Consider the following 15,189-nt stretch of genomic DNA (forward strand, 5'->3'; position numbering starts at 1 on the left):
GGAAAAACCTCTTCAGAAGCAGATACAACTATACAAGAAACACTGGCGGCCTGACTACAAAACAGAAAATGAGAATTGTGTAGTACAATGGCAGAAGCTTCGGTTCACTTTTTTTTTTTCTTGAGGTCTCACATGGCACAATTTAATTGGCCAATTCATGTCAACTCATGGCTGACTTCATTTTAAAGTCTACAAAACTCAAATCTCAACTGCAGTTGAGTCTTTTTGTCCAAAAATTCTTATTTACTACTTTATAAAATGGGCTCAAAATTCACATTTTCTACTATATGGATTAGGCTCATGGACGGTTTTTTTTTTTTTTTTTCTACATCATAGAATTTACTCATGACTCGTATTTCTTTTGTTTTGTGAATTTGGCCCAGGACCCATATTATCTCCTCAATAAAAATCAAGGCTCATGGCCCACATATTTTCTTTAATTACTTCATGATGGGTTTCTCTAATAAAATGGGTCTTGAAGGAAAAAGTCTAATTGCAAGATAACCAAGTGTTTTTGGATCATTAAAATCGTAATGCTCACAAATATTTCTTGACAACTCAAGCCTTAAATTAATTCAATATTATGTTAGGCTACAAAATTACAAAGTCTAAAGCAAACGAGTCAAAAATGAATGAATGAATATATTTTAACCTTAAAAGAGAATTTATATTTTTTGAGGAGAGTATTTTTTTTTAATATCTAGCAAAATGCCCCTTGTGTGAAACTATTTAGGGAAATGCCATTGTTTTGGAACTCGATTTTCTAAAAATCGAGTTTCAATTTAAAACTCGATTTTTGGACAATCGAGTTATAGCGAACTGAAAATAAAAAAATAATAAAACTTTGTGGAACTTGAGTTCATGAAACTCGAGTTTCTTGAAAATATTCAAATGGAACTTGAGTTCCATGAACTCGAGTTCTAGAAATTTTTTTTTTTCTAACTTCAATTCTACTATAATTCGATTATCCAAAAATTGAGTTTTATATTAGAAACTCAATTTTCTAAAAATTGAGTTTCAAAACAGGAGTATTTCCCTACATAGTTTGAGAAATAAGGCAAAATGCTGGAAAGTTTTTTTGAAAGGGGTAAAACCCCATTTTAACATATTTTTTGAGGTACAACTATACATTTTTCATGCTAAGAGCTTGTAAATCAATTAGTAACTTCTAGTATTTTTAAAAAATACGTCCAAATTTTAAAATCTTTCCTCTCTTAATTATCAAATTATATATATATATATATATATATATATATATATATATATTAAAAACTACTCTTTTTTTTAATAGATAAAAATAATAAACTAAATAAGCTTATGAGAATAAGGTCATTCAAATGCACAGTTTAGTTTCTAACTGGTATTTGCCACTTTTAAAAGGGAAAACATCGACATCCTTATCTAAGCTGAAGCCAATACAATGCTACAGGCAATAAGTCTAGCGGTTTCCTTCTAGCTTTAGAAGGTTGTGTGTGAGGGCCACTCGAAATTATGTTTTCATGCCCTCTAAAAGCGATGTGGTGAGGTTCCTTGTAGGATTGCAGATTGTGCTGCTAATATTAAGTGGGAGCTTATCTTCTCCCCCTTTGCTCCTTCACGCTGTTTAGGATAGAAGCCAATTGAAGTCACTCATGAACTTCTTGTGTGGTCCTTGAGGAAACAGTTTCTTTATCATTTGGATGTTAGATGTGGCCCTCAAGCCTTTGTCTTTGTTTTCTTGCAAGAGCTTAATCTGTTGTCTTGTGCTTGAAACCTCCCCTCCCCCCTCTTTTTTCTCTTTTGGCTTATTTTATGTTTATTAGCTTCCCTCTTTATTAATATAATTTCCTTGATATCATAAAAAAAAAAAAAAGCACTCTTAGGTGGAGTTTGGATACAACTTCTGCATTTCCACGTCGCGTTTTGCTTCGTTTTTTTTTTTTTTTTTTAACCCAGCCGCAAGGTTTGACTATTCAGCCATGAACAGTGCACAAATGCACTGTTCATGGGTCCCACAAATTTCACTTTTCAGCAACTTTTTCATTAAAAATTGGTCCCACAGTACTATTCACACATTTAAAAATTATTTTGCTACAGTGTTTTCAGTTTTCAGTTTTCAGTTTCAGCAAAATAAGTTCTATTCAAACGGACTCTTAGTCTTACCTTTAGCATCTGAAGGATGAAAAATGTTGGGAAGAGGTAAAAATATTTGTGTTTTTCCCCCCCATATATATTTGATAGAAAGGATGAAAGTGTGGAAGGATGAAGAGTAAATTGTTGTTATGCCCTTTATTATTAAAGGTGGGCGAATGGAGAAATGGATAGGTAAATTTTTAATTATTTTTTTGATACCATTACTTACCTTATTTTCTTTTTTGGAATGAGAAAAAACAGTTCTTCTTTGGAAGGAGAAAAAACAGTAGGCTTAGGTAGAAAATTACATTCACCTCATTTTCTTTCATTTTTCTTTTCACCAAAAGCAAATAATAAAAAAATCACTTTTTTTTTTTCTGCCTTTTCTTTATCCCTGTTTCCATACTCTTATTATTATTATTTTTAATCCTAACCAAATATAGCATAAATTCCAACTTTTTGTGGATGGGCCAAAGTAAGGGTCGATGCAGTGATTTGAACCAATATAATTTCCTTAGCAATTTTCCGCATAAATGAAGAAGGCCATCCAAAATTCATGCTTGCTCTAAAATCGAAGTTATGAGGAATTCAAATTGTGGAGGGGTAAAAGCAGTGCTACTTACTATGAGAGTGGCAAAAGAATTAGGCTCCAGTTAGTGATTTTTGAAGGCCGGTAACTCACATAGTATGAACTAGTCCGAGAAAGACCGAAAGACCCCCTCAATGGACGTGAAATGAGCCATTTTTTGATAAATTTGACAGTACAATAGGGAGGGATGATTTGAATCCCGAATATCTTTATTAAAAACAACAAAAATATTAACTAATTAAATTATAAGGCTCCTAATAATATTATCTAGAAATGGAGGGAACAAAATAAATTTAAAATGAGGGTTTTGAATAATATTATCTGGAAATATTTTACCTTCATTCTTGAAAACTAGAAAGAAAATCAATAATAATAATAAAAGAATTTTTTCCCTCCCTCACCATCTCTTAATATTCAATTAGGTGAGTCTATGTTCAGTATCTACTGTTTAGTTACACTGGACTCGTTGAGATAATAACACGATGTAACCCAAGTCTTATCAAATCACTCCTTAATTCAATTACCAAATGTGGATTCCATCAACTTAACTAATAAAGTTTTTAATGGTTAAATAAGAGGTCTAGGATTTTTTTTTCGCTTACATAAAAAATTAATTGATATCTTAATTTGATGATAAAAAATTATAATCAAGAGCGTACATTATAAGTTGAAATATACTACAAAAAAAAAAATCAATTTACCAAAAAAAAAAAAGAAAAAAAGTAAAAGACATAAAAAAGTTTAAAAAGAAAAGAAAAAAAAAGTCCCATAATTCAACGTATTTTTAAATTTTTTTGGCAAGATAATAAAAGTCTATAATGAAGGCACTACATGCGCAGTATGTTTCTGCCAGCTTGAATACGCAATAATTTCTCCACAACCCCCACACCTCCCCCTCCAAATCAAAGCACCTTTCTTTCTCTCTCTCTCTCTCTCTCTCAAAAGACTAGGCTAGACAGTCTCTCCCCATAGTACGGCTTTAATTATTGTCAGAAAAAACAGGTTACTATCATCAATTCATTCATTTCTGCTTCCATTCCAAAGAAAGCAATCACTGGAAAAACAACCGAAATAACAAAGAAAACACTGCAAAACATGTCATCAGATGAGGAGTCAGGCGAAGAGTACCTATTCAAGATAGTGATAATAGGAGACTCAGCTGTCGGCAAATCCAACTTGCTCTCTCGCTACGCTCGAAACGAGTTCAACATGCATTCCAAGGCCACCATTGGCGTCGAGTTCCAAACCCAAGTCATGGAAATCGACAACAAAGAAGTCAAGGCTCAGATTTGGGACACTGCTGGCCAAGAACGCTTCCGTGCTGTCACTTCTGCTTACTATCGTGGTGCTGTTGGTGCTCTCATTGTCTATGATATTAGTCGCCGCTCCACTTTTGATAGCATTGCTCGCTGGCTTGATGAGCTCAAAAGTAAGCTACTACTACTAGTTTCATTGCTTTTTCTAGCTATATATGGTTGATTTGGTATCTGGGTTTTGTTTTGTTTTGTTTTTTTTATCTGGGTTGTTGGAGTTTTTAGTGCTTTTTTGACTTTAGATCTGCTTTCTAATCATGGGTTTTGGAGAAACTTCATTTTTAAGCAAGTTACAGAAACAGAGAGGGAATTAATTTAAAGTCTTGTTGAGTAAATTATAATCTTTATTATTGTTATTATAGATTGGAAGGTAATCTAAGCAATGAACTGGCTAAAGTAGGGGCATGGGAGGTTAGATCTGGACAAAGTCTTCACCTTTTTGCATTTTTTTCCATGAAGGGTCCTGTGTGATTCACTGAATTGTGAGATCTACTTGGTTAAATCTGACTGGCCGCCCGTGATTGGTCACTCCAAAATTCTTTACTTTGATAATGTTGTAAGTTAAGACTCTTAATAAGTCTATGGATGTGTACAATTGTGTCATGTAAATCGACTACTTGATGTGCCAGCACTTTAATTAACTGAAGGAAAGGGATTTTATTAAGGCATCTTTTCAAAACATTGATAGCTCTGTAAGAATATCCAATCATTCGAGTAGTCTGCAAGAAGACAATTAGTTTTTAGCCAATATCAGACTCTATACTTGGAATTCAGGTATTGTGATAAGCTTAAATTAGGTACCAAAAGGAACGTGGTAAATTCTTATTGGATTAAAGTCCATCTTTGGTTTTTATAACAGCATTTTCAAAACATTGCGATTTCTTTGTAAGAATATCCTATCATTTGAGTAGTGTGCAAGGAGACAATGAATTATTGGCCAAAATCAGACTTTAGATGTGGAATTCAGGTACTGTGATAACTGATAAGCTTGGATTAGATGCCGAAGGGAACACAGTCAAGTCTTTTTGGATTAAAGTCCAACTTTGGTTTTTATGGCTCCAAAAATGCACTGGATGTAAGGCACAATTAATGAGAAAAGCATTTATTCCCTTCCATTTTTGGGTCATTATCATTTGGTAGGAAGTGATATGGTTTTGGATCTAGACTTTTTAGTGCAGGTTTCCCTTTTAGGCTAAGAAGCACTCCTTAAAGTTAACACCATTTAAGATTCAGATATGAATCAAGGTATATGTTGCCTTGGTTTCTACAGCCTTCACTTTGGTAGGCTTTTTTGAGGAGCAGAAGGAATGATCGGTTTTTCTTGCAACTTGGTTAATTCTTGCAAAAATTTGTTATCACTAGGGAGCAAAATTGGAAGATCAGTCTTGATTCTTGAAATTAGGAAGTGCTATGGTTGATTCTTACAAGTTATGGATTTTGAGACAGCTTATGAACTCAGTTTTTCCCCTTTTAGGCTAAGAAGCACTCCTTAAAATTGATATAATTTAATACTTAAATACAAATCAAGGTATATATTGCTTTTCAATATGGGTTTTCCTAGTTTCTAAATCCTTTGCCTTGATAGGCATTTTTGGGAGCAGAGATGGAATTATCAGTCTTGAAATTAGAAGGAAGGTGCTATGGCTGATTCTTGCAACTTATGTGAAAAAGCCGAAACCAAGAGAGGAACAAAGCAAGTTTTTATGTGATTTAGCTCCCAATCACTACATCCACGGTTTTGGTATTTTTTGTGTTTTGGCTTTGTTATAGAGGATGGTTTATATACATGAGTTTACAGACAAAATCCCAACACACTTGCAATTACATTTATGAATATATTATGGTGTTCATATGACCTTTGCACAGACAAAGGAGTGAATCCTGATGGATAAAATTTCAGAAATTGACTCGCTGTGATGGAAGTCAAGGAACCTTCTTTAAGAACTTATAGATTTGAGACAACTTATGAGTGTAGTTCTCCCCTTTTAGGCTAAGAAATAATTCTTGAAATTAATTTCACTTAAGATTCAAATGCGAATCAGTCTTGAATTTAGAAGGTGCTATGGTTGCTTCTTGCAGCTTATGGATTTGAGACAGCTTATAAAGCCATAAAAAATTTGACAATATGACTGGTTCACATAGCAAGTTTGATGATATGTACCTACTTATTGTATCCCGTGTCCCATGGTGAATACAAATGACTGTGATTGTAAAATACTTATTAAGTTCAAGGAAAAAAATTATAACTGTTATAAAACTAGCTATGCTCTATTCTACTAAATGTTAGGCTATTAGGAAGCAACATATTCATAAAATAAGTGTAGTTGAAATAAGAATGTGAGCAGTAGTATTAGTGGTGCTAAAAAGCCATATTGCTATTTTTAGCACCACCAATACTAAAAAGCATGTTGCAATGGTGGAGGGAAAGCCAAAAAAATTTGGCTTTGAGCTACAGTGCACAGCCATGCACTGTAGCTAAGAAGGTAAAAAAAAAAAAAAAGGTTATATTGTTTTATTGTGTTGGCAGTTGTTTATTATAGTAGATATATTGTTTTATTATGTTATTTATATTATTTTATTGTATTGAAAGTTAAAATAAAATCACTAATATTGGGTGTTTTGTAAAGTGAGGTGGTAAAATAGATAAAGTAGCTTTTTGTGGTGCTAAAATGCTAAGTTTATGGCTCCACCAATGTGGATGCTCGAATAGTTGGAAATACATGGAAATATAAGATTTGAATTGAGTAAATTTTCTTAAAAATTACGAGTGGCCAAAACTATTTTAGCCAAAATTCCAAACTAAGAAAACATTGAATTGCATTGACAGCACATTTTCATAATTGCATTATTCAAATGCAGCGAACTGCCACACAACAAACCCCTCTTAACACCCCCATTAAGGAAAAGATAAGGGAGAATTTCTTGAGATGGTTATGTTATGTTTAGAGGAGAGTGATTAATGCAGCAATGAGAAAGAGTAAGTTGATTCACTTTGAGAGAACGGAAAAAGGTAGTGGAAGGCTAAAAATAACATTAGTAGAAGTAATAAAAAAGGATATGTCAATTGAGAAAGTAATGGGGACTATGACTTTGGATGGAATAGAGTAGCGGAAAAGAGAACATGTGGTCGAACTTGATTAATTTTTTGAGGATCTGTAGCTTACTCCAAAACAAATTGGGACAGAGGCTTGATTGTTGTTGTTGTTGTCGTAATTTCATTAGATATCCTTAATTTTCTGTATTCTGTTCCCCTTGAGTCTCTGTTGTTTAATTTTTTCTTGTATTAATGAAGTTTACAAGCATATTTTCACTAGTCTTTCTTCAAAGACTGGGCTCATAGGTGTTGTGCTGTAGTTCCCAGCATTGGTTATTATTATTTTTGGTGAACTTACCAAGGTTTTTTGAGTTGTAATTTGTTGTATGATTATAGATGAAATTGTATAAGCTACGGTGTTTGAGGATTCTCACAAAATCCCAGGAAAGGCTGTTCGTTATTTTGTTTAAAAAACCTATGTTTTTCTTTTTAAAGTGTTCCTTCACCTAAAAGCTTAGGGTTTTAGGGTTTTCTCAGCTTGACTGAAAGTTATGCTGCTTTTATTGCTGATTATTACTGTCCTATATATAAATCAGCTGATTATAAAAGCCTGCTGTTCATTTCATTGGTTTTACATTCACATCCTTTTGCAGTTGATATACTAATAAGTTGGTGTACTTTTTTTGTTTGACTCATTTGATCCAATTCAATCGTTAGTCTAAAAATGTGTAGGTAAGTATACGAAGTGCCTTTTTACTTGGGAGGGATTTTCTTTTTCTTTTTTTGGGGAGTTGTACATGCTGATTGGGTCACTTGATTGCAATGCTTGCCTTTGGTTTCACTGGAACATAAAGTCCTGCAAATCAGTTTCGGAATCATGTTCAGCTACTGCAATGTTAGTAGTATTTGAAACAATGTTGAGATAGCTGTCCAGAGTCTAAAGCAATTTATATGCATATACATCAAATATTGTTCAGAAAAACAAATAAACAAATGTATGATCTGGTGCCGTCCAGTCATTGGTCATGTGGGTTGCACCTGCAACTGGCAATAAGAATCTCTCCCAATTCCTATACTTTGGTATCATGTAAGGTATTTTCTTCCCAAAAAAGTGCAAAGCATGAGAGTAAGCCTAATCCTTCCAACATATAATATCCAGCCATGAATAGATTTAGTTATAAGAAAGGCAGGTAATGTGGGAATTCTTTTGCCAAAGCCATTCAGAAATAGTGAGAAGTAGATAAAGCAGGCATTTATCTTGCTGTCAAGATGGAGTGAAGCACAGAGTGGTCTGTAGGAAAACTGCCTCCAAATTATGGGGTCGTATGGGGATTTTTCTATTAGACTATTGTTACATTCAATTATCCTTATAGCCAGGCAATGAATTTTACCCATCCTATTACATATTTGCTTGGCAAGGGTACAACATACTTTTTCATATTTGATCATAAGTCTCTCTCTCACTCACATTCGTGTGGTTTTCACTAAATATTCCGCTCAAATTTCTTTTAAACTATCAACTTCTTGGTCATGGAATTACTTGAAATAAGAATATATAATAATTTTCTATCTGTTTCTCTGAATAGAACTCCAAAGAATCATAATTATTCTAATCACTTGAATGTCCTGCTTGCACATATGTTTGCTTATACTTCATGATAGTTGTTTCTTCTATGTTCTGTTTTGTGCTAGATTCTTTTTTATGCTATATTCGTTTTTTTAATGTTTCCTCGCTCAAGATTTAAGTTTGATTGAAACAATCATCCAGCTCATTCTGATACAACTGTGGCAATGATGCTGGTGGGGAACAAATGTGATTTGGAGAATATTAGGGCTGTGAGCGTTGAGGAAGGCACAACCCTTGCAGAAGCAGAAGGATTGTTCTTCATGGAGACATCTGCCTTAGATTCAACAAATGTTAAGAAGGCTTTTGAGATTGTTATTCGAGAAATATACAACAATGTCAGCAGGAAGGTCTTGAACTCCGATACTTACAAAGCGGAATTATCCGTCAACAGGGTAAGCCTTGTTAATAACGGGAGTGATGGAAAGCAAAACCCAAACATGTTTTCTTGCTGTTCCCGGTAAAGTGTACCAGTTGAGGGCTTCTGGTTGGTCTGTTACTTCGATTTGGTTGGTTGGTTGTTTTGTTTGTTTGTTTCCTTTTGTGATTATCAAAATAGAGATGAAATTGTTATATCTTTGATTAAAGTAAATCAAGGAGTCAATTTTTTGTATTTTCAATACAGGAAGTATGTAACTGCACAAAATAAATTGGACAGTCATATTCTTTTATCCTCTAAAATAGTGTATAAGATAATGTAATGCTTCATGGGAATGTTAATTGAGCTACTGGGTTTGTTAGCATTTTCTCTATTTGCAGCAGTTGGATGCTGATTTTATTCAAACTAAGCAACTAAGCAAGTTATGATTAGTGTGGCATCCTCTAATGGGTGTTTTAGAGTGTGTGAATGTTTTTGTTCTACTTGTTACCCATTGACTGAGTTTGCGAGTGATTACCTCGAGTACTTCATCATTTCTGTTACTATTTGAGGGTAGAGGTTATCACCTTGTTCTTTTTTGGCTGGAGGGGCGATTGGGACAGATTCGTCATTGACAAGGAGCTCTCATTTAACATCTTAAGATATCTTTTGGGAAGGGATGCGAGCTGGCGTGGTTTCTTTCTGTTGCTTGGGTACTATCATCATTCTAGATGTGAATTCCTCAAATGGTACATTGGTAAAGCTTTACTACTTCGACTGGTGTGGAGGATGAATATAATTTAAGAGTATTCGAAGTGGTGGTGCCAAATTGCTATTTTTAACAATCCACCAAACAAAAATAGAGCAACATTATTGGTGCTAATGCTAAATTTTTTAGCAATGAAGCTATATTAAATTGCCATCTATGGCAATTTACTGTAGCTTACTTGCTAAAAAAATAATAGTTGTTTATTATTTCTCTCTCTTACTTTTTCCTTTTGCTATTTTTCTTTCTTTCTCTGGTTTGTCTGATCGTCTCCCCTCTTCTTCACCTCTTTTCTTTTTTTCTTTCTTCATCGTTCATCTCCTCTCTTTTCTTTTTCTTTCTTCACTGGCTCTTCCTCTCTCTCTCTCTCTCTCTCTCCATGGGTTTGGTGGATTTTGGCGTCGTGGTGGTGGTGATGGATTTTGGCGTTGTGGTGGTGGTGATTGATTTTGGTTGTGGCTAAGTTTTGTGGGTTTGGCAGTGGGTTTGGTGGCTGTGGGTTGAAGAGAGGAAGAAGAAGAAGAAGATAGAGAGACAGTGGAGAAGAGAGGTCATAGGGTTGTGGGTTAGAGAGAGGGAGAATAATAAATAAATGAATAGTATTTAGCTGTGTTGTGAAAAATAAGAGCATTGATGCAGAGTGAGTTGTAAAATGATGAATTAAAATAGATAAAGTAACTTTTTTGAGTGCTAAAAGTTAAAATTTTAACATCATTGATGTGAATGCTTATGTGGTACTCTATTAGATTATTGATATTATTTTAGATCTTGGGCAAAGATTGTTGGCATAGGAAAGCTAAAATAATAGCATTTACCTAATAGTTGGCATATTCTCTCACTTTATTGGCTTAGGAAAGATAAAAATTATAGCATTTACCTAACGGTTGGCATATTCTCACTTTCTGTATTTTAGGCTTTTAGCTACTTCATTTTGCAGATGCACCTATATGCTCTTTATACTCTCAATTTCATTAACAAGCCACAAGTATGAACTCTCTCTCTCTCTCTCTCAGCCTTCCCAACTTCAGCTTTTTCTTTGTTTGCAGTCAAATTTAATCAACCCTTCCACAAATTCATAAATTTTCACCCAAAAGACAGAAAAATAAAAAATAAAAAACAAATCCCTTCACAAATTTTCACCGAAAAAAGGTGTTCAAAGAATTTAAATATCTCCTTGGGAAGTAATTGATGTTGTCGGCAAAGACAAAATTCTTGTTGTCTTTAGAGAAGAAAACATCTTCTCCATAGGCTTTCATCATCTTCCATCATCTTCATAGATGACAAAAATGTAGTATTTAGAGATGAAAACATCTTCTTTGGCGGTGTTCATCATCGTCTTAAAGAGAAGAAATAGATGTTGCTTTCATCTTTTTTAGAGGCATTTGCAAGCTTTTCTTCGACTTGATCTCAATGATCATTTTGTGGGGTCGAGTTGGCATTTGTTGACTTGAAACCAAATCAAAGGTCGAGTTTCAAGCTGTTGCTACTTTATTTGTATACACACGCTTTAAAAATATATCCTCCATCCCATTCTCTATTATTTAGCATTTCATTTAAATATTTTTTCTTTCATTCTTTCTTTGTTTTGTATTATTTCTTTATGTATAAAATAGAGAAAGAATTGAATACAAAATTGGGGTTTAATATTTAGTTTTGTAGCTACAATAAGTTGCTAAAATTTAAGTATAGCTCATTAGGTGTAGATTGTTTTTTGATATTTGGAGGTGTTAAAATAGCATTTTGGCTATTTTAGCACACCTAATGTGAATGCTTGGTGTGAAATCTGAAAGCTCCTTCAAGTGTAACTTATGACTTGTTTGAATTTAAGAGAAAGAGGAAGTAGAGTAGAATTGGCCGAAAATTTGAATTGACTAAAACATTCAAAATGTCTTGTATTGGTTTATAGGCTACATTCCAAACCCCAAAGGTTGCTTAAGCCCTATTGGTATGGTGGTGTGTGTTGCTTGTCCTCTCATAGAAAATGATTGAGGATAAGAGTTAAAGAGTCGTATTGCTCAATGTAGCACAACCACAAATTTTGTTATATTCCTTAAAATCAAAGCACTCCTGTCAAAATGTGATTTTATTAAGCAATACAATGAGATAGTTGAATTACATCACTCCCGTCAAAATCAAAGCACTCCTGTCAAAATCAAAAATTGTAGATACGCAAATGAAAAAACTATGGATCACACCTTTTAGTCACTTGCTGTCCACTTCTTTTTTATTTTTCTTGTTCGGTCGGTTCTAGAAGAACTTAGAATCAATAGTGTTTTAGTGTTGGGATTGCCATAGGACCACAAAATGACACTAACAAGTAGTAAGAATTAGTACTGCATTTGTTACTTGCCCACAAACCAACCAACCAATCACTTCCAACGATGTGACTACGTGAATGTATCAATGAGACTCATCAAGCTAAAGATTTTCACTCTAATAAACCAAATCAAATTTTGCATAATTATTCAACCTCTATGCTAACAAGTGGTTTTCTCAATTACACTCTAGGTGAAGGGTCACCTATGGGTGTTGACATGATTGAGAAGCCAACTCACAAGAAAGCTAACCCTACCACCATTTTCACCACCAACAACTATTAGAAAAGATATCATCCAAACAAACCCACAAGAAAGAAGTAAAATCAAATTCTAATCATCAACTGCCACCAATGTTTAAATAATATTTTTTTTTTGAGAAAAAAAAAACAACAAAAAAATTTGTTGTTGAAAAAGAGATTAACAAAGATAAGCTGAGCCATCATACTTTAGTCATACCCACATTTGCTCCGGCTACATTTTATATGTTCTAGAAGCTCTAGCTCCAATGAGTGTAAAATCTTTCTTTTTCCTGCTTGATTGTATGCGGATGAAGAAAGTGACAATGATGGTGACATTTTATTTATTTATATTTCTCTTGGACTGTACTTCAAAGATTATTGAGATCTCCAGTACTTGGCCATTTCAAACCCATTTTTGCTGTAGTGGTAGTCCTCAATAGTTCTATCAATTTCAGCTTGTGTGTTCATCACAAAAGGTCCATACTGCACTACTGGTTCATTAAGTGGCTGCCCTGCAATCAACACATATCTCAATGCCTTTGAAGACCTATTCCACACACTTAGACCATCTCCAGGACCCAAAACCAGGACATGGTGAGCTGCCACTGGAGATGAGTTTGGGATGCCAAATACCCCTTCACCTTCAAGTATATACACAAAGGAATTCCATGATTCTGGGATACTCTGATGCATTTGAGCTCTTGGTTTTAAAGTGAAATCTAGGAACATTGCTGGAGTTCGGGTGTAAACCGGAGATTGGATACCCATAGATTCTCCTGCTATAATTCGGACCTCAACTCCGTCTTTCTCTACCCTTTCGATGTCCTCCCTTAGAAGTTCTTGATACCTTGGTTCAATCCTGAAGTAAAATTTTCAATTTGGTTTAGGCAACTTAGAACTATAAATGAGTGATATTCAATAGTTATTTGTGGCAAGAATAATACAAAGCATGAAACGTATAGTCAGAATTGAAAAGGAGGGAGGAGGCAGAATATGCAAGGAGAAGCATACTAGTTATATGCACAACCTGGGATATTTGCCAAACATGAAAATTTCCCAATAACTAAATTGTCTTAGACAGAAATCAGGTAGCATGAAGTAGTGAAAGATACCACACATGGGTTGCTTGGCATGCCAATTTGATGTAGTTTATATGGTAGCTTCATATCCAAGAATCCACAAATTGGACATTTGACTTCTTATATTTAAAGTGATTCGTGTAAGTTGAATGATACTATTGTTTTGTACCATTATGGAAGAAGATTCGGAAAAACTATTCTCTTCCTTGAGTAATTTAGAATTTTCAGAACATGGAACGAGTGATTCATAACTTATTAATTTGGAAATAATGGCATTGCTAATGGAAATAAGAGTTCTAACATTTTGTCTTTCGAGGATAAATTGATCCAAAGCTGTAATCCCTTCGAAGTTTCTCCTCCTGCAGGCATTTCAGAGTGGATAATTCCTCTACCTGCTGTCATCCACTGCACAAAAAATTATATCAAACAAAGAGGAATAAGTTTCATATAATAAAGCTCTGACATAAATTTTCTAATTCCTATTGATCAACAGCAACTGATATATCTTACCTGCACATCACCGGGTCCAATTGTACCCTTATGGCCTGCAAAATCTTGATGAGTAATGCCTCCCTAAAATCCAAAAAACCCAACTTCAGTTTCTTTACAATTAAACCTGCTAATAATCAAGTAATTGAGTAGCTTTGGGACAAAGCATACCTCTAACATGTATGTGACAGTCTCAAAACCTGTAAAACAGAATTCACATCAGAACATACTATAAGCACATAACCACACACACAAGCTCCAGACTATAAAACCAGAAACAATCAAGATTCATGAATGCACATAATTTCAAAAACAACAATGAGTGCAGAACCTCTGTGTGGATGATCTGGAAATCCAGCGGGAGGAGTCACTGCAAGATTAAACAGCCCAAAATATTAAAAAACCAAATCCATATCAATCAAAGAAAATTGAAATTTGAAAAAGATCAGAGTGGAATCTCTCAATTTTCAAACCTGAAAATTCGTCCAACATCAGAAAAGGATCCAAATTCTTCAAGTCAGTCCTGAAAATCAAATGCCCAAAACAGAGGACCAAAACATAATCAATTCCCAGATGATAAAACCTCAAGAACAAGCTAACCATGAATCAAAATTGACAATCTTTTCAAAAAACAATGAACACCCAGAAGCCAAAAGTTCAAGAAAACAAGAATTCATGAGCCAAAATTTGATTAAAAACAAAAAAATTTATAAACCTTCCAATGCCTCTTCTAACAACAGCACCATCACCCTCTTGTTGAAGTTTGGCTTGAACCTTCTTGACCACCAATCTGGGATTGTCAAAAGGAGGGGCTTGATCTGATTCAGACATGATGATATTTCTGGTTGAGGCAGAGACTCTGAAGCTGTTAATTCTGATTGTTGGTGTTTTTATATTTAAGAATGGGCAAAGTTTGTGTATGATAGCTCTCATAAAAAGCGTCTTTTTATTACTACGTTGTAATGTATGTGTGTGTTTCTATCCAAAAGCTTGAACTTTGTGTATGTATTTATATCTAACCGAATATAGAGAATTTTGGAAGAGGAAAAGGGGAGGATTCTAAAGCTGAGTTTGGGTTGGTTGGGTTGGGTTCTGACATAGAAAGTTGGAGGCGTGATGAAAACATTGAATTGGGGCCCACTTTCCATCCTTAGACCAATGATAATGATGATGTCAAGCCCATGTCATAATGATGGAGGACTTGCCCTTGTTCTAAAAGTCCCTTTGGTCAATCTACCTGTGGGATTTGAAATTTTGAACATCCTCTC

General features: G+C 34.3%; 2 protein-coding genes across 2 annotated transcripts; one reads left to right on the forward strand and one right to left on the reverse strand.

Annotated features, from left to right (window-relative positions):
• Positions 1-3,537: 3,537 nt before the first annotated feature.
• Positions 3,538-9,415, forward strand: LOC142631124 (ras-related protein RABA5c-like). Its single transcript, XM_075805204.1, has 2 exons — positions 3,538-4,130; positions 8,817-9,415. The coding sequence occupies exons 1-2, from the start codon at positions 3,797-3,799 to the stop codon at positions 9,134-9,136; spliced, it is 654 nt and encodes a 217-aa protein (XP_075661319.1). The 5' UTR covers positions 3,538-3,796; the 3' UTR covers positions 9,137-9,415.
• A 3,017-nt stretch (positions 9,416-12,432) lies between these two features.
• Positions 12,433-14,964, reverse strand: LOC142631122 (pirin-like protein). Its single transcript, XM_075805203.1, has 7 exons — positions 14,637-14,964; positions 14,395-14,444; positions 14,253-14,291; positions 14,093-14,121; positions 13,943-14,005; positions 13,734-13,837; positions 12,433-13,212 (listed from the first exon to the last, which is right to left on the reverse strand). Exons 1-7 carry the CDS (start codon positions 14,852-14,854, stop codon positions 12,729-12,731), a joined length of 987 nt encoding a protein of 328 aa, XP_075661318.1. The 5' UTR covers positions 14,855-14,964; the 3' UTR covers positions 12,433-12,728.
• Positions 14,965-15,189: the final 225 nt, after the last annotated feature.

Source organism: Castanea sativa, chromosome 4 (assembly GCF_040712315.1).
Source record: "Castanea sativa cultivar Marrone di Chiusa Pesio chromosome 4, ASM4071231v1".
NCBI classification, from domain to species: domain Eukaryota; kingdom Viridiplantae; phylum Streptophyta; class Magnoliopsida; order Fagales; family Fagaceae; genus Castanea; species Castanea sativa.

Coding starts and splice junctions, on each gene's coding strand:
- LOC142631124 (XM_075805204.1), top strand. CDS start 3,797: ATGTCATCAGATGAGGAGTCAGGCGAAGAGTACCTATTCAAGATAGTG. Junction 4,131..8,816: donor CTGGCTTGATGAGCTCAAAA/GTAAGCTACTAC, acceptor ACAATCATCCAG/CTCATTCTGATACAACTGTG.
- LOC142631122 (XM_075805203.1), bottom strand. CDS start 14,854: ATGAGAGCTATCATACACAAACTTTGCCCATTCTTAAATATAAAAACA. Junction 14,292..14,394: donor GATGTTGGACGAATTTTCAG/GTTTGAAAATTG, acceptor TTAATCTTGCAG/TGACTCCTCCCGCTGGATTT. Junction 14,122..14,252: donor TCCAGATCATCCACACAGAG/GTTCTGCACTCA, acceptor TCTGTTTTACAG/GTTTTGAGACTGTCACATAC.